The 19,944-nt window shown below is 46.6% G+C and overlaps 2 protein-coding genes across 6 annotated transcripts in view; both read left to right on the forward strand.

Annotated features, from left to right (window-relative positions):
- LOC137541564 (small ribosomal subunit protein eS21-like) overlaps nucleotides 1-19,944 on the forward strand; it is a 235,382-nt gene that overhangs the window by 48,620 nt on the left and 166,818 nt on the right. The window lies entirely within an intron of this gene.
- The window catches only part of RBBP8NL (RBBP8 N-terminal like), a 105,454-nt gene that overhangs the window by 46,799 nt on the left and 38,711 nt on the right, over nucleotides 1-19,944 (forward strand). For 3 of the 4 annotated variants that reach the window (XM_068262890.1, XM_068262889.1, XM_068262891.1), the window contains exon 2: nucleotides 3,203-3,330. In XM_068262890.1, the coding sequence (XP_068118991.1) occupies nucleotides 3,264-3,330 (67 nt within the window). In that variant the 5' untranslated portion in view covers nucleotides 3,203-3,263. Of the gene's footprint in view, nucleotides 1-3,202; nucleotides 3,331-16,037; nucleotides 16,084-19,944 lie in introns of those variants that run through there. The other variant, XM_068262892.1, reaches the window with a different exon arrangement.

The following is a 19,944-nucleotide window of genomic DNA, read 5'->3' on the forward strand; positions in this document are numbered from 1 at the left end:
GAGGAAAATTTTTATTTCCCAGTATTGGTATAACGGGCGTTGGCCAGGGGGAAATATGTTGCTTTACCCTATATTTTTCAAAGGTCCCTACCGTATATTTTATAATTTCTATTCCTTTGCCTTGTATATTTTTATTTTTCTCTGAAGTCCACAGTAACTTTGTCAAGGGGCATCCTGCTATATCTTCCTCTAAAGATACCCATCTCTTTTCTTCTGCATGCTTATGCCAGTCTACTAATGTTGTCAATATCGCGGCTTCATAATAGTACTTGAAATTTGGTACCGCCCAACCCCCCCCCCCCCCCCCTTTCTTTGGCGGTACCAAACCAAACATTTTTTTAATTCAAAATATTTAGTTGCGCCACTCTGACACATACAAAGATAAATAAACACTCCTTCAAGCTTATAAGCATTTCAGTGCATATTTTCACCCTACTCTTTTCATAACTAGGGTTATACAGGTGGCAGCCATTAGCAATTCCTCCTTTGCCGGACACCACCTATTCCACCAGTTTGCTGGATTCTGTCCCGGCAATATGAAAGGAAGGAAGGGGTTCATCCAATAAATGTAAAATATTTTATATTTGTCATCATGCAGCTGAAAATAGGCTGCTATTTATTAATATAATTTAGAAGATTTTATTTCTGAAATCTTGTATTTTTAATTTGGGTCCACTTTAATATTATACAGTATTATATATTAGGGGATAACAAGCAAGATTGTTTCTGATGACGCAAATGGAATGTGTGTACCCGGCATTTATCTTCTGTCTTTGGGATTTGTATTGTCATCCTCTGTATGATTCCACCTGTCTTCTGGACATCACTGAGGTGTTGAGTGCTCCCTGCCCATGACCTCTGCCTCTGTCTTAACCTTGTCTAAATGCCACTTACCCGGCCCTCTGACTTCTGTATGGGGTCTTGTCTTGTAACCCGACCCATTTAACTTTATCCAAGAGGAGTAAAAACCTCCAGAATCAAGATCTTTGAGTTTCACCCAGAAACCCCAAACCACATTATGGAGGTCTTGATGAACATCAGATATTTTATAAGGAAGCCAACAATAACTGTTGGGGACACAGAGGGTCCACACAACCTATCAGAATAGCCAAATAATTGATCTATGAGTGGAAACCTTGTTTTCAGCTCCCAAGAAACTCCTCAGCAAAAGAATTTGTAAATAAGCATGCAGTATTTCTCCTGTTTAGCATTGTTGTGTGTATGAGGTGGAGTTAAACTTCATTGTCCACAAGTTTAACCAGGCAAGCAACAAGAAGTGAAAGAACGAGTTTTGTGTGGTGTCGGTTTTCTGTAGAATGGGTCAGGTAGATGAAATCCTTGGCGTCATACCTTTGTATATCTGAGGGTGAGGGTGTGAGTCTCAGCCTGGGCTGTGCCCATACCCGCAGCCAGGTCTCCAGGGTGAACCGCCTCTGGCATGTCAGAACAACGCAGGTGAGGAAAGTTAGCAAGTCACATCCATAACTCCAGGACAAGTATTTACTCTGCTTACTCTCCCTTCAGTACCCAACAATTGTGTCCCATTTCATCCTGACCTTCCACCTTTCTCCAAACTCACCAACCGTTTGCTGAGGCAACATGGGTCACAGCCTGGGGCACTGGACATTTTAGGAGTGTCTCTTGTATCTTCATCGCTCTATTCATAATGTATGAACATTAAAGAGGTACTTCAGTGACATAGTAGAATGTAATAAATGATTATTCAGGATGCCCACTTTTACTGTAATTTTTCTGGTTTCAGCATCACAAACACTTCCTATATCTATACATTGCTGTATATTGGTATGTAGCCCCGCCCTCCCAGTGATGCTTAGCCTAGGCTGTTTATATATGTGGAATTTTTGTACCCCTCAAGCATTCTGGGAGACCAGGTATATTTTTGTGACGATGGGTGTCTGCACACAGAGAGTGTCTGATTATTGATGATCTGCAGTATCACCAGTAATACAGACGTATACCTGATTATTAATGATCTGTAGAATCACCAATAATACAAGTATGACTAACCTCTGGACACCTAACAAGTGTAAGTGTTTGGGTGCAACAGTAACTTTAATAGTTTGACCAGACCTCACCAGAGGACTGGTGAGGTACTATCAGTACACTATACGTGCACTAGCGTAAGTTCCAGCAGGCTGGAGAGTACAGTAACAAAGAGGCTGAATCTCCCGGGAAGTGGGTGATTCAGATACTACTGCAGGCACGAGGACATCCGTCGGGCGGGTGACCCAGACTGAACAGTAGCCAAGGAGATACAATACAAGTGAAATGACAGATGCTCTAATAGAGCAGGTAATTGGGGCTGTACTACAGCTTAACAAAACGGTTCCACCAGAGGAGCTGGTGTAACCTGTACCTCACCAGTGGCGAGGGCCCACTGGTGAGTAGAGTGGTCAGGCAGGCAAGGTTCGGCAACAGTGAGGTAAGTATATACAAAATCGTGAGAGTAATCGGTAATCAGGCAGAGGTTCAGCATCAGGAAGGTACGTATCGGTATAGAATCGTGAGGCAAGAGAGTAATCGGTAATCAGGCAGAGGTTCAGCAACAGGAAGACAGATGGGCAGAAGTACAAGATCAGAAGACAGATACAAAGTCAGAGTGCTAGCCAGAGTCATATATAGGAGATCAATACAATAGTAATATCCTAGTCTGGGTGTGACGTCCTTGGTATCAACACCCCGGATCTAGTCTACACACAATAACAACAATAAGAGTAATATTCCTAACTTGGTGTGAAATCCGTAGCATCATCACCAGGGAAGCTATCTAAGGTCTGTGCGCTAACACGCAAGTATTCACGACAACAGACGAAGTGGTAATGCAGGCTGGAGGCTTATGAAACAGAGGAGACCTCACTGGCACGCCCCCCTCTCATCAGCCAATCCTGGGCGCCGTGGGTCTCCCCTGACGTCAGCAGGTCAGCTGACGGGCTTCCTCCCCGCATAAAGTTCTTGTCTATGCGCGCACCCACGCGCTATGGCAGCCCCCTGCCCGGGAGAACGTTCCGTCCTCGGCGTCCTGCACGCCGAATGGATGGATGGCCGCATGGAGGCAGCTGCAGCGGCGGTGCTGTTCGCCGCAGCTGCCTCGGATATTACAATTTTGTACTGGCTTTGCATCAGCGGTCCAGATCTGTAGAAATAATATAGATTTTTGTATTTGTCTATCTTTTTTGTTTAGGTCAAGTAAATGGTTGTCACACATAGTGTGAGCGAAACGTGCGGCCACTGTGGACGGCAACATGGCGACTGAGCTGTTTAGCGAAGCGTTACACAGACTGAAGGAGATCCATGAGAAAGAAGTTCTAGGTGAGGGGGTACATCTTATGTTCTTTCAGGGCAACTGCCCTACGTATAAATATACTCTGGATACTTTTACTCTCCAAACTCTTTTTATTGGCATATAGAAAAAAAATTCAACAGCTAGAAATCCATTTGCAAACACAAACGCCATATTGGTTGCCCAGAGAACATTATTGTGTCTCTTCCGCCTGGTAAACACCATGCAATTTCCCGTCAGATAGATGGGTCGAATAGATAATTTCCAACAGGTCTGATCTGCTATCCGATCATTTTTCTGATCGATTTGCATAGAAGTGATCAGAAAATCGATCAGATCGGCCCATCTATCTGATGGGAAATCGCATGGTGTGCACCAGGCTTTAGACAAAATGATAAGAAATGTCTACCGCCCTGTCTTTCTGTCTTTCTTTCTTTTTTTTTGCTTTCGAAGTGTTTATTGAAATAATGAAAAAATCAAGACAGTGAAATACAACTGATGATTCATCTGTTTAAACAATGAACATCCATAAGACAGCAAATTGAGTTGCAGATTTAACAATCATCAAAACAATATTCACAATATCCTATACAAAGAAAATAGAATATGATCAGTGCAAAAGACATAATAATGAAGATCTTGACACAAAACCTATAACTAGGACCGAATATAAGGAATGAGTGAATAACCGAAAAGCCACTTGTCAACTGACTCCGTTAGGGGGATCAGGTGCATTATACCTGGCTTACTGCACCTTGGGCAGTAAGTCCCCGTGTCAATGATTGCCGGCCTTAATGAGATGCCTGTAGTCGTAATTACGGAAGTAACATGTCCACGCATTACTTCCTGTTAGCGTATGCACGAGGACATCTTGTGGCCAAATAGTGTAATTACACCTACATCCTTTTTTTTTTTTTAATAAAAGACCTACACATACATTTAAAATTAACTCCTTACCTCCCACACTCTCCCATAGTTACCCAAATTAAACTTTTGCATAGCAAAAATAAAATGACAATTTAAAAAAAAAATACATAACTACCTTAGGGACTGAACTTTTTTAATATGTATGTCAAGAAGGTATATATTAATGTTATTTTTTAAATTATGGGCTTGTAATAAGTGATGGGTGCAAAACTGAAAAAATGAACCTTTATTCCCAAATAAAATATTGGCACCATACATTCTACTAGGGAAATATTTTAAACATTGTAATAACTGGGACAAATGGGCAAATAAAATGTGTGGGTTTTATCCACAGTAGAAAGTTTTATTTTAAAATTATAATGGCTGAAAACTGAGAAATAATGATTTTGTTTTCCATTTTTTCCCCTAAATATTCCTATTAAAATGCATTGAGAATAAAATAATTTTTAGCATAATCTTCCACCCAAAGAAAGCCTTAATTGATGGCAAAAAAAAAAAAACAAGATATAGATAATTTTGTTGTGATAGTGATTAAGTTATTGGCGAACAAGAGGGAGGAGCACTGAAAGGTGAAAATTGCTCTGGTCCAGAAGGGGAAAACCCCCTCAGTGGTGAAGTGGATAAAAGGAAATAGTGACCATAAATGGCAACCTAAGGGGGACTGGATAGGGGTTGTGGGGAGGCGTCCAAGATGTAGATACTGGGTGAGTTTTAAAACGTAATAAAAATAAAAAAAAGAGGTCTCTTACCTCTATTGATGACTCACCAGGATGGATAACAGGGAGTCTTTATTAAAAACCGGTTATACTGTTGACAATGCGTTTCACAGGACCAAGCCCGCTTCCTCAGGTCAATAGAAAACAGAAAACCTTTAGATTAGCAGTGTGGTGCCTGGGTGCCGTTGTAGAGAACGTCCACCCACTCTGCCGGCTCTAGTTATAGTGAGTTGATTTTTACATACCAGGAATGTAACAATCAGCTCACTATAACTAGAGCGGACCACCTCCGTCACCATAATCACTAGCAGAAAAATTTGATTTTTCAGGGAAAATCTAATTATTTTCAAGAAAGAGGCCAGCTCACAGCATTAGGCGTCAGAGGCTGAGGGTTCTGTGGGAGAGTAGGGTAGGTTTGGCCATAGTAAAATATATAAAATATTTAAGTATTGAATACTGATATTTTACACTTTTATACTGGGTGCATTTCCAGTCGCATTTATTTGATGTATGCCTGTGAAGGATCCAAAGGCTTCCCTTTCATTTTTACTTTTTTTTAACAACTTATGGGCACCAAACAGCTGTGAATGAAATCTTTGCCCTGTTTGTGGCGGCTTATTCCTGCCAGGGCGTACATTTCAATCACCACTGCAGCGCCGTCCACTCTCTCGCTCTCACCGTTCCCGCCGCTGTCTGCGTCGCTGCACCCATTCTCCCTGCTGTCACACTGACAGCAAAGGTTCCATGGGCTCCTAACCACGTGATTGCTGTGAGCCAATCACAGCAATCACGTCTTAAAAGGGCACGGACGGCTCTGGTCTTAAAGGGGCCAGAGCTATCTGGTCAAGTCACAGGTTTCCTTTAAATTCTATAAATGTTCAGGCAGCCAGACCACCCCCCCCCCTTCCCCTTCCACCAGCATAACACATGAAGACCCAAGTCAGTGGCGTAGCTAAAGATTATGGGGCCCCATAGCAAAAATGTCATGGGGCCATCAGACATAAGCATTTTTGAGTAGTGCCATCTGCCCCTACCCTATGGATATGTGGCCAATTTCATTCATTCAATTCTACATATAGTTCATGGGCACTGAGACACAGTCAGAGGGTGGTGGAACACAAGAAAGTTAATGATGAATACATCAAGTACCACTTGGGCCCCCTCTGCTCCAGGGCCCCATGGCTATTGCTACGCCCCTGGCCCAAGTGTTGTTACATGAGGGTCAGGGGTCCTATCCAAATATCACGTGTAAATTTTGGGGAAACGGCGGTGTTGGGGAAGGAATCTACTGCAGTGCGCACCTTTTGGTGGGATTTTATTTATATTCTTCAGCGACATTATAAGACATCCTGTTTTGTGTTAAAACCTTGAAGCTTCACACATTTCTGTTTCTATCTGGGGAGAGTGTTTGGCGCTTGCGAGTTAATCTCTCTTTCAGCTTTAATGCTTTGTCAGGTATTGAAGGACAGGATGAGGCAAGTCTTTAGAAGAACCATGAGAAAAATGTCCTGGGAAAGCAGAGCGAGCGAGCTGGGCTGTGTTGGTGGAACGAGTAGAGCTGGTGGCGAGGCCACATTGTTGTGTTTCTCGTTCAGACAGGCCGCAGGAGATCTTCTCATGAACAAACTTGTCCCGTGCTTCAGTTGTTTGCTGTGTACCATCCGGCACTAGTCTTATATCCAGCCCTTCATCACACAGACTTTACATGACAACCCCGAAAATCTCTCGCCACACCACATGCTCGGGTGTAAAGCATGCCACGCCCACAACTCTCTGCCTTTCACCAGAGTTCCCCTTGATGGAGCAGAGTGTTGTGTACAGATAGGCACCCAGTATAACACGTTAAAACTCTTTACTGAAGAAAAACATGAGGGCTGATTCATGAAGCTGCACTGCCATAGCAGCGTGAGCTCCATGACCAGCACTGCAAGCTAAATTCAAGGCTGCGCGCTACACTTGCTCTTGCAGCGTTAGTTATGTGCGTTGCTTTCATAGCAATGCACGTTCCTTTAAATGCCGGCTGCTGCTTTGAAGTATCGCCACCATGATACTTCACTAGAGCGGCCACTACTATGTTAATTGGCATAGTTACTATGTAATTAACACAGTAACTATGTCAATTAGTAGCGGCTGCTCTAGTGAAGTATCACGGTCGCGATTCTTCAAAGCAGCAGTCGGCATTTAAAGGAACACGCGTTGCTATGTAAATACAAGGGAGAAAGTCACCCTGCGCTGCCTCGGTGTAGGAGATGGTGGTGTAAGAAGTTAAAGTCTTGGGTGCTGCTCTTGGTGCTGGGTGGCGCCAGTAAGTCTGAGAAAGCAAAGAGAGAAAAGATCGCTCCTCCTTGTGTATTAACTTCGTTTAATTCCAATAAAAGCGCTTACAATTACACTTACAGTGTTGTAGCGGTATAAAAGGCACATCAGGGTCTGCCGGCAAGTTCTCCCTCCTCTCCTGCACTTGGCCAGAGCTGCAGGGGCGATGTTCGGCGTGGAGCGAGGTGCGGTGGGCAGAGCCTGGTCGCGCTGATGCCGTCTGACGTCACAACGCGTTTCGGCGTATAACCACGCCTTCGTCAGGTGACGCGACGGCGGGGACGGCTAAAATTTATACTCTCAATGGGAGAGGCTGGATAATTTATTTTTATTTGTATCAACTTATCTTACAATTGAATAAATGTTTGTGTTAATGTTGCTCCTTATTAGTGGGCAGCAGGGATTTCCCTGCCACGCCCCCCCCCCCCCCCCCATCCAGCCTCTCCCATTGAGTGTATAAATTTTAGCTGTCCCCGCCGTCGCGTCACCTGACGAAGGCGTGGTTATACCCCGAAACGCGTTGTGACGTCAGACGGCATCAGCGCGACCAGGCTCCGCCCACCGCACCCCGCTCCACGCCAAACATCGCCCCTGCAGCTCTGGCCAAGCGCAGGAGAGGAGGGAGAACTTGCCGGCAGACCCTGATGCGCCTTTTATACCGCTACAACACTGTAAGTGTAATTGTAAGCGCTTTTATTGGAATTAAACAAAGTTAATACACAAGGAGGAGCGCTCCTTTCTCTCTTTGCGTTGCTATGTAAGCAGGGCACGTAACTAAACGTATACTATGCTGCAAGAGCGAGCATAGCGCGCAGCCTTGAATTTAGCTTACGCTGCTGTCATGGAGCTCACATTGTTATAGCAGCACAGGTTTGTGAATCAGCCCCAAGCAGAGATAAATCATACAATGCAACTTAGAACAGAGAGGAACATAGAATAAATACAGGAAATCACCATACCATAGAGATCATCACCTCACTTTACAGACAGTGACATCTTGTGGTTGCTTTAATATACTGCAGTTTTGGTAATTCTATTGATACTGCCAACTAGGGTTGCCGTGGGCAGGGCCGGCCAGCTCATGAGGCGGGGTGAAACTTTTGCCTCAGGCGGAAAACTTCTAGGGGCGGCATCCGCCCGTCCGTGGGTGCGGGGTGGCCGGCCGCCGAGCTGGAGGGGTAGCGGGCAGGACGGGGCTATTGGGTCTAGCGGTGGGGAGGCGGGTCGGACCCCCCCTCCCTCGCCTGGGTCCAGAGGCGGGACAAGGTCCTCCAGCACCCAAGGCTGAGACACCAAAGTGCGCCCCTCCATCCCTCCCACCCCAGTCGTCACACACTGATTGCTATTAGACTAAGAGGCGCCACAGGGCCCACAACCCCCCAACACCTTAATATCTAGTTATCTGGCATGCAGTCACTGCCATGTATCCCCTTTTCTTATTTATTTCTGCTTCAAACACAATTAGGAATGACAGCTGAATGAATTCTGCGCCCCCTCCTACACTGCGCCCTGAGGCTGGAGCCTCTCCAGCCTATGCCTTGGCCCGGCCCTGCCTGGGTCCCCCGATCTGCGCTCCCTTCCAGCTTTAAATAGCGAGTAAACAGCCGACAGTAAGAGGCACGGGCGGGGGATCACTCACCTCTTCCTCGTTCCAGCGTGCGCTCCACTGACGTCACTTCCTGCAACGCCGCCCCCTGCAACGCCGCCCACTGTATTGTACGTGGCCGGCGTTGCAGGAAGTGACGCCAGTGGAGCGCACGTTGGAACGAGGAAGAGGTGAGTGATCCCCCGCCCGTGCCTCTTACTGTCGGCTGCTTACTCGCTATTTAAAGCTGGAAGGGAGCGCAGATCGGGGGACCCACCGCTAGTCCCAATACCCCCGTCCTGCCCGCTACCCCTCCAGCTCGGCGGCCCCCCACGGGGGGGGGGGGAGGGCGCCAATTTTTTCAAAATTTGCCTCAGGCGGCAAAAAGTCTAGGGCTGGCCGTGGGAAACCTGTATGATGGTATACCGCGGTTTGATTGTGCATGGTAATCATACCATGTACAATCTCATTTTTTTTCTGGGGGCGGGGCGACATAGCAGAGGATGCACGAACAACTGTGGGGATAAATAAATACTCACTTGCCGGTAGGTCCTGCACCCTGTACTGGCTTCATTCTACTTCCTGTTCTTGCATCCTATTTCCCTGAAACAGTGCCCCCTGGGCGCTATTACAAGGAGATAATATGCAAGAACAGGAAGTACAGTGAATCCAGTACAGCATGCAGGACCTGCCAGCTTTACAATCGGGGCCCTGGATGCCATAGAGCCTTCCCAGTCCTCTCTCTGTGCCCTCATCCCACCCCTGTCTCCTCCCTCACCCCATTGAAATGATTGGACTAGCAGGTCAAATACATAATAAAGGGGCGCCTGGAAATTCGGGCACCCAGGAAAGCCAATAGTAGAACACTGATATTCTACTACTGAAGTGTATAGGATTGTTAAATATCAGTATTAACCACTTCACCACTGAGGGGTTTTACCCCCTGAGCACCAGAGCAATTTTCACCTTTCAGCGCTCCTTCCATTCATTCGTCTATAACTTTATTATTACTTATCGCAATAAAATGAACTATATCTTGTTTTTTTCGCCACCAATTAGGCTTTCTTTAGGTGGGACATTATGCCAAGAATTATTTTTTTCTAAATGTGTTTTAATGGGAAAATAGGAAAAATGTGGGGAAAAAAATAATTATTTTTCAGTTTTCGGCCATTATAGTTTTTAAATAATGCATGCTACTGTAATTAAAACCCATGAAACGTATTTGCCCTTTTGTCCCGGTTATAAAACCATTTACATTATGTCCCTATCACAATGTTTGGCGCCAATATTTTATTTGGAAATAAAGGTGCATTTTTTTCAGTTTTGCGTCCATCCCTAATTACAAGCCCATAGTTTATAAAGTAACAGTGTTATACCCTCTTGACATAAATATTTAAAAAGTTCAGTCCCTAAGGTAACTATTTATGTATTTTTTTTAATTGTAAATTTTTTAATTTTTTTTTAATTACAAAAAAAAATAAAATGGGGAGTGTGGGAGGTAATGAGTTAATTTTATGTGTAAAAGTCATTTATTTGTATGTGAAAAATGTGTAGGGTGTAGTTTACTATTTGGCCACAAGATGGCGACAGTAACTTTTTGTTTTAATGCGACCTCCAAGCTTCCTTCCGGAAGCTTGGAGGAAGAATAAGGAGGCTGGACACGTGAGTTTTTTCTCACAATGATCGCGCTGCCCATAGGAGAGCAGCTGATCATTGCGGGGCTTAAATCAACGAACGGGAATGGATTTTCCCGTTCATTGATCTCTGGGCGAGCGGGCGGCGGCGTGTTTACTAGCGGCGGGCGGCGTGTTTACGAGCGGGAGCGCGGGCAGCGTCGGGAACGCGGAAAGTACGTGTTTCTCCGTCCCTGGTTTTTAAAGGATGGAAAAAGGGGCGGAGAAATACGTACGCGCGGGGGTAAAGTGGTTAAATACCGATATTTTAGTATAACTAAACTTAACCCTACTCTCATACAGAACCCTTCCCCGACACCTAACCTTAAGCCCCCCCCCCCCGCACAAACACCCTTACCTGATGCCTAACGCCCTAACCCTAACCACAACCCCCGCCCCAAAGTCACCCTTCCCGACACCTAACCTTAACCACCCCAGCACAAACACCCTACCTGACACCTAACCCTAACAGTTCACCCCTCCCCCCGCACAAACACCCTACCTGACACCTAACCCTAACAGTTCCCCCCTCCCCCAGCACAAACACGCTACCTGACACCTAAACCTAACAGTCCCCCCCCCCCCCGCACAAGCACACTACCTGACGCCTAACCCTAAACACAAACCCCCCACCTCCTGCGCACAGGTACCCTTCCTGATACCCTATCCGCCGCCCCCTCCTCTCTCTGCACAAACACCCTACCTGATGCCTAACCCTAACAGATCCCCTCCCCTGCACAAACACCCTACCTGACCCCTAGCCCTAACAGTCCTTCCTCCCCCCGCACAAACACCCTACCTGACACCTAACACCCTCCTCCCCCCCCCCCCCACACACACACACATACACACACATAAACACCCTAACTGAAGTCTAACCCTAACCACCGCTCAATCCCCCGCACAGACACCAAACCTGAAGCATAACCCTAACACCTCCCATGCCTAACATTAAAGGGAACTTAAACTGAGAAGGATATGGATTTTTCCTTTTAAAATAATACCAGTTGCCTGACTCTCCTGCTGATCCTGTGTCCCTAAGACTTTTAGCCACAGCCCCTGAACAAGCATGCAGATCAGGTGCTCTGACTGAAGTCACACTGGATTAGTTGCATGCTTGTTTCTGGTGTGATTCTGCCACTACTGCAGCCAAATAGATCATCAGGACTGCCAAGCAACTGGTATTGTTTAACAAGAAACATCCATATCCCTCTAAGTTAAGGTTCCCTTTAACTCCTCCCTCTCGCCGCCCCCGCCAGAAAAATGAAAAAAAAAAGTTTTCATCACGGCATTGAGCGATAATTCAGTGGGTGCCTATGGTGGCGGTGGCGCCCCAAACTCCACCGATAAAGGGTGCCAAAGTTACCTGCTTCCGGGCAAATATGTTTCCATCCCTCGTTGGGCTGGCTTTGGAAGCTCTCGCATTCTGCACGTGCGTGAGCCTAGACTCCCTCATGAGCAGTATGGATGCACCCAACTTCAGACGCACACACGTCCCAGACTGCTTCTCAAGCTTTCCAAGGAGTCCCAAAGGTGCATCATTTGAATGGGGGATATCAGTGGAAAGAAGGAACGGAGAAAGGACAGGGAAGGCACTATGGGAACCAGAGCCATCCTCCTACAGAGGGGAGTATCTAACCGGCCGAGGATAATCCAGTGTGTGTACCTAACTTAACTAAACCTGTGTATGCGGCTTCACTTCTGGGGACTGACATAACTTGTAAGTCAAGCAGTTTGGTCACTGTGCCTTTTTACGGAGCACTTGTAAAGTAGCATCATGTTAAGTCAGAACACTAAACCGTGATAACTCAAATACCACACCTTATCAAAGATATCACACCTTATCAAAGATAACACGCCTTATCAGAGTAGGATAGCAAGCGCTACGAACCCGCGGGGGCTCAGGGCAAGACGAGTGCCATTGCCAGTTAGCAGGCATAAGTTCGTAGCACTCGCTATGCTACTCTGATAAGGCGTGTTAGCTTTGATAAGATGTGTTATCTTGGATAAGGTGTGATATCTTTTCATAAGGTGTGATATCTTTTCATAAGGTGTGATATCTTTTCCTAAGGTGTGATATTTGAGTTATCACGGTTTAGTAAATCAAGCCCATTATCTACATGCCTTATAGAGAACATTTCACTCTCTGGGTGTAACTGTCCTTTCAAGGAAATTGCCTTTACTCTGCTTAATACCTGATCATTAAAATATGTGGCCAGGAATCTGAGCTATGGCTTTACAGTTCACCGAACGCAGTATGACAAGATTAAGTGACCATAACTCAGAATAACATTCATGTTTATGTAGGCAAAGACCCCACACCTGCCCAGCTACGTAAACTGTATATAGGATAGAATGTTAGTGCAAGGGCAGGAGCGCCCCCAACCCTCATAAAGCACCCCCAACTCTCACAGAGCACCCCCAACCCTCACAAAGTGCCCCTAACCCTCACAGAGTACTCCTAACCACCTCCAACCGTCACAGAGTGCCGCCAACCCTCACAAAGTGCCCCATTCCTCACAGAACACCCCCAACCACACCCAACCCTCATAAAGCACCCTCAACCCTCACATAGCACCCCTAACCCTCACATAGCGCCTTCAACCCCTCACAGAGCTCCCCCAACCATCACAAAGTGCCCCCATCCCTCACAGAGCACTCCCAACCACCTCCATCCCTCACAGAGGACCCCCAACCCTCATAGAGCACCCCTAGCCCTAAAAAAGTGACACCAACCCTCACAGAGTGCCCCCCAATCCTCACAGAGTACCCCCAACCCTCACAGAACACTTCCAACCCTCACAGAACACTTCCAACCCTCAAAGTGCCCCCAACCCTCACAGAGTGCCCCTAGCCCTCACAGAGAACCCCCGACCCTCACAGAATGCCCTAACCTTCACAGAGTATCCCCAATCCTCTCAGAGTATCCCTAACTGTCCACTATGGGTGAACTGCATTGCTCTGAATGGCTCACTTTACTCTGCTGCAATCAGCCAGTAGCCCTGTACCCAGCACAGAGCCGGATTAAGGCTAAATGGGGCCCTAAGCAAAGTAACTGATTTGGGCCCCCCCATCATGTCGTAATAGAATCAGAAGATGCAGCTGCACAGCAATATGTCGCACACACCGGGCAGCCGAGCTACTGGTTGCTATGGGCAACAGCACGCTTTCCTCTGTGGGTGCACAATGCAGGGAATAGCAGCGGCAAAATGCAGAGTGAGAGATGAATGGCTGGGACATTTGCACTCAGGGGCTGGGGCACCCCTGTGAAGAGGGCGCCAGATATCACAGCAGCAGCACTTTCCCCCTGCATCTCCAGCCTGGCAATAGCAGAAAACTCTGGACACCGCCAAACCGGAAGCCATTCCCCAGACAGAATTACATAACCACTCTCACCACCGAACAACCAATTTCCTCCCAAACTAGACAGCCACCATGCAGCCTCCATCCCAGTGAATACGATAGTCCAGCAGAGAAGGCAGCCGCAGTGGGGGAGAATGACAGCACCAGATGAATCACATTCACCTATTGCGATCCAAGCAATAGAGGTCCCGTCATCCGGAGCCCATCTGTCTCCTCTAGAGTGCTGCCGCTCTGTTACTACTACTATTACTACTTCCTACTTCATGTCTGATCTGAGAATCAGGAAGTTCAGAGCGAGCGGCTGCACTGTAGAAGAGACAGATGGGTTTCAGATGACGGGATCTCTATTGCTTGGATCATGGATAGGTGAGTGAGCGTTTGCCATCTGCTGCTATCATTCTTGCTGCAGCTGTGGTTCTCTGTGGGAAGGGAGGGTGGAGTGGGCAGCGGCAGAGCGCACAGTAGCAGGAGGGGGACCTAGGAGGAGAGCCTGGCTCTGAAGACAATCAGCAGCGCACGGCATCATTTGACAAGACAAGACAAATAACATTTATATCGCGCTTTTCTCCTGGTGGACTCAAAGCGCCAGAGCTGCAGCCACTAGGACGCGCCCTATAGGCAGTAGCAGTGTTAGAGAGACTTGCCTATGGTCTCCTACTGAATAGGTGCTGGCTTACTGAACAGGCAGAGCTGAGATTCGAACCCTGGTCTCCTGTGTCAGCGGCAGAGCCCTTAAAGGGACTCCAAGCAGTGCCTGTGGATATGCCTTTAAGCATACCCACAACTAATTCATTACATCCTCACACCTACCAGCATGATGTTTGTAATTATATCCCCCTGGGTTCCTTATATTTCATTGCATTGTGCTGAATCGAGCTGCCAACTTTGGAGAAAAGTCGTCCTGTGGCCGTGATTTCGATCGTGAAAATATCAAAAACTAAAAGGCATAGAGCAGCCGTTTATATATCATTGGAAAGAGGAGAAAAAGAGCTTTAAAATGATATGCATCTTTCCATAGTTACTGCACTGCTCAGAGTCCCTTTAACCATTATACCATCCAGCCACCGCTGACTTTGGAGAAAAGTCGTCCTGTGGCCGCGATTTCGATCGCGAAAATATCGAAAACTAAAAGGCATAGAGCAGCTGTTTATATATCATTGGAAAGAGGAGAAAGAGAGCTTTAAAATGATATGAATCTTTCCATAGTTACTGCACTGCTCAGAGTCCCTTTAACCATTATACCATCCAGCCACCGCTGACTTTGGAGAAAAGTCGTCCTGTGGCCGCGATTTCAATCGCGAAAATATCGAAAACTAAAAGGCATAGAGCAGCCGTTTAGATATCATTGGAAAGAGGAGAAAGAGAGCTTTAAAATGATATGCATCTTTCCATAGTTACTGCACTGCTCAGAGTCCCTTTAACCATTATACCATCCAACCACCGCTGACAGGATGGCAAGGGCTGGTTTATGTGCTAATGGGGCCCCTTTGACTCTGAATGGGGCCCCAAGCGACTGCTTTTGTTGCCTGGTCGGTAATCCGGCCCTGACCCAGCACAGCCACAGACCTCCTCATATATGTTGTGTGCAACACCCGTCATACATTAGGAAGTGCAGGCAAACAGTACGGTTGTTATCCCACGTAATATTTATTTATAAGACAATTATACAGCCGAAAGAAAGCCAGGCAAACAAACCAGCCCAGCATATGGTACAGTCTCAGTAACTACAGTGTCTTTTATTTTATAAATAGCTGACATATTAAGACATCCTTCACTGAAGATATTGGGAACTTGACTACATCAGTAATGGTCCCATCCTGAATGACCTTTGTTTCAAATCCTGAGCTGTTGTTGTCACTGATCTACCACCCACTGTTGTCGCTTACATACTGTGTGTGCCCCCTCACTATGCTGAAGAGGGGTGAATATGATGAATACACAGCTAACATGTTTGTGCATTAAACCTACAAAATACTATAATTTTAATAGGCTGTTTTTATCGATGCCCTTGCAATGTGCCCGGTCAATTTTTTCCATTTTTTTTAAGTAAACTTTTTAGTTTTGTACTTAGTTTCTTTTTAACAGAGATCATTCAGTATAATCTTTAAAAAGTTACCAAAGAATAATTATATTTTTTGCTTTCAATAGCAAAGCAGATAAGCCTAGGAGGACACAGTTCCTGCAACAAATGGCATTGAACAGGTATTTTGGCTGTCTCTCAATGTCACATATTCTTATAACACAAACACAAGTTTAGTTGAAGTACAAATACCTGTTTGAGTTGTGTAAAAAGGCAGAAACCGGACGGACTGGTTGAGTCGTTACCGCAATGAATATTCCCAGCTTAATGAGTCTGAGCAGACATTTAACAATGCTTTTGGCAGGCAGTTTAGCACATTGCAATATTACATGCAATTTTTTTTAGTATGCCTCTGTCTATATTATACACACGGGCCTGACAAGCTGGTGCCGTTCCACACTCTTAAAGGTGCACTACAGCGAAAACTGTCAAATTTAAAATATGTGCAAGCATATACAAATAAGAAGTACATTTTTTCTGGAGTAAAATGAGGCATAAATTACTTTTCTCATATGTTGCTGTCACTTACAGTAGGCAGTAGAAATCTGACAGAAGTGACAGGTTTTGGACTAGTCCATCTCTTCATAGGGGATTTTCAGCAAGGCTTTTATTCTTAATAAAGATATTCCAGAAAAAGTATTTAAACAAGGATGCTGGCCGGCTTCCCTGCTCCCTACAGTTTTTTTGGCAGTTGGACAGAGGAACTGCCATTCACCAAGTGCTTTTGAAAATAAATATATCCCTGAGAATCCCCTATAAAGAGATAGACTATTCCAAAACCTGTCACTTCTGTTAGATTTCTACTACCTACTGTAAGTGACAGCAACATAGGAGAAAAGTAATTTATGGCTCATTTTACTCCGGAAAAAATGTACTTCTTATTTGTATATGTTTGCACATATTTTAAATTTTACAGTTTTTCGCTGTAGTGCCCCTTTAAGTCCATCATTTCAAGTCACACAAGCTGGTGAGCTCCCTTCTGTTTCGTCATAATATTTTGGATAGATGCAGGCACAGCAACGCTTTTTTTCCCCTCTGTGGTAAACCTCTTGAACTCCCTCCATGCCCTTCCTCCAGCGCCCACTCATCTCACTATTCCCCCCCCCCCCCCCCCCTTCCCCAGGTCGTGGGCGCTGAACAAAGTTGACTGTCTAGGGGAAATGCTGCTTTTGTTTTGTTATGCATCTTGGAGGTCACTGCTTACTTGTGATTTGTGTACTATCTACACTCTCTACTCTGACGACCTAGTCATGCTTGCGAATAAATATTTTCTGATTCTAAACCGGTAGCAAAATGCATTTATAGGCCTGGCAAAGCATACCTATAGGAGACGCCATTGAGGAAACCGTTTCAAGAGGAATCAGATTCTGACATCTGGCACTTTTTGTACTGGTCAACCTAGTGCAAACCCATCAAGTATTGCCCCCACCAGGACCCATCCGCACCCTCCCAAATTACTCAACAAGCACCACTGAAGCAGTACTCCATACCAATCAAGTCTTGCTGACACCAACTCTAAATTTAACAATACTGATCTGAGGCCTCATGCTTATTCCTTATACCAAGTATCAATTAGAGTGTTAGCTTGCAGGGCTTGTTTCCCTCCTCTATTGTTTGTCCACTGCTGTATAGTTATCGGAGAGCCATTTGCAGTAATTGTCAGGGGGGTGTAAGCAGGGGAGAATACAGCTGCAGTGTCAGGGAGGTGTAAGCAGGGGAGGGTACAGTTACTGTGTAAGGGAAGTGTAAGCAGGGGAGGGGACAGCTGCAGTGTCAGTGAGGTGTAAGCAGGATAGAGTACAGCTGCACTGTCAGGGAGGTGTAAGCAGGGGAGGGTACAGTTACGGTGTAAGCAGGGGAGGTTAAAGCTGCAGTGTAAGGGAGGAGTAAGCAGGGAAGGGTACAGCTGCAGTGTCTGGGAGGTGTAAGCAGGATATAGTACAGCTGCACAGTCAGGGAGGTGTAAGCAGGGGAGGGTACAGCTACGGTGTAAGCAGGGGAGGTTAAAGCTGCAGTGTAAGGGAGGTGTAAGCAGGGGAGGGTACAGCTGTAGTGTCAGAGAGGTGTAAGCAGGGGAGGGTAAAGCTGCAGTGTAAGGGAAGTATAAGCAGGGGAGGGTACAGCTGCAGTGTAAGGGAAGTGTAAGCAGTGGAGGGTACAGCTGCAATGTCTGGGAGGTGTAAGCAGGGGAGGGTACAGATGCAGTATAAGGGAGGTGTAAGCAGGGGAGGGTACAGCTGCAGTGTAAGGGAAGTATAAGCAGTGGAGGGTACAGCTGCAGTGTCAGGGAGGTGTGAGCAGGGGAGGGTACAGCTGCAGTGTCAGGGAGGAGTAAGCAGGGGAGGGTACAGCTGCAGTGTAAGGGAAGTATAAGCAGGGGAGGGTACAGCTACAGTGTAAGGGAAGTATAAGCAGTGGAGGGTACAGATGCAGTGTCAGGGAGGTGTAAGTTGGGGAGGGTACAGCTGCAGTGTCAGGGAGGTGTAAGCAGGGGAGGGTACAGATGCAGTGTCAGGGAGGTGTAAGCTGGGGAGGGTACAGCTTCAGTGTCAGGGAGGTGTACGCAGGGGAGGGTACAGCTACTGTGTAAGGGAAGTGTAAACAGGGGAGGGGACAGCTGCAGTGTCAGTGAGGTGTAAGCAGGATAGAGTACAGCTGCACAGTCAGGGAGGTGTAAGCAGGGGCGGGTACAGCTACGGTGTAAGCAGGGGAGGTTAAAGCTGCAGTGTAAGGGAGGTGTAAGCAGGGGAGGGTACAGCTGCAGTGTCAGGGAGGTGTAAGCAGGGGAGGGTACAGATGCAGTGTCAGGGAGGTGTAAGCAGGGGAGGGTACAGCTGTAGTGTCAGAGAGGTGTAAGCAGGGGAGGGTATAGCTGCAGTGTAAGGGAAGTATAAGCAGGGGAGGGTACAGATGCAGTGTCAGGGAGGTGTAAGTTGGGGAGGGTAAAGCTGCAGTGTCAGGGAGGTGTAAGCAGGGGAGGGTACAGCTGCAGTGTCAAGGAGGTGTAAGCAGGGGAGGGTACAGCTGCACTGTCAGGGAGGTGTAAGCAGGGGAGGGCACAGCTGCAGTGTAAGGGAGGTGTAAGCAGGGGAGGGTACAGCTGCAGTGTAAGGGAAGTATAAGCAGGGGAGGGTACAGCTACAGTGTAAGGGAAGTATAAGCAGGGGAGGGTACAGATGCAGTGTCAGGGAGGTGTAAGCAGGGGAGGGTACAGCTGTAGTGTCAGAGAGGTGTAAGCAGGGGAGGGTATAGCTGCAGTGTAAGGGAAGTATAAGCAGGGGAGGGTACAGATGCAGTGTCAGGGAGGTGTAAGTTGGGGAGGGTAAAGCTGCAGTGTCAGGGAGGTGTAAGCAGGGGAGGGTACAGCTGCAGTGTCAAGGAGGTGTAAGCAGGGGAGGGTACAGCTGCAGTGTCAGGGAGGTGTAAGCAGGGGAGGGCACAGCTGCAGTGTAAGGGAGGTGTAAGCAGGGGAGGGTACAGCTGCAGTGTAAGGGAAGTATAAGCAGGGGAGGGTACAGCTACAGTGTAAGGGAAGTATAAGCAGGGGAGGGTACAGATGCAGTGTCAGGGAGGTGTAAGTTGGGGAGGGTACAGCTGCAGTATCAGGGAGGTGTAAGCAGAGGAGGGTACAGATGCAGTGTCAGAGAGGTGTAAGCTGGGGAGGGCACAGCCACATTTTTGTTGCTTGGAAGGACTATTTGTGATGACTTTGAATCAATGGCTTCTTTTTTCCAGTTGTCTAAGCCAGATGATCTTTGTCCCTAATGCTGGGAGTACACCATTAGATTTTGTGTTAGATAGATGGTTTGACAGATAATTTCCGACATGTTTTTATCTTCTATTGTTTTCTTGATCGATTTCTCATAGAAGTGAATGGAAATTGATAAGAAAAGATAAGAAAATCGATCGGAAATAAGATCGGACAGTAAATCGACTGAGAAATCTCATCGTGTATTCCCAGCATAAGATATTTTTCTCCATTG

The sequence above is a fragment of the Hyperolius riggenbachi genome, chromosome 12, assembly GCF_040937935.1.
Source record: "Hyperolius riggenbachi isolate aHypRig1 chromosome 12, aHypRig1.pri, whole genome shotgun sequence".
Taxonomy (NCBI): Eukaryota; Metazoa; Chordata; class Amphibia; order Anura; family Hyperoliidae; genus Hyperolius; species Hyperolius riggenbachi.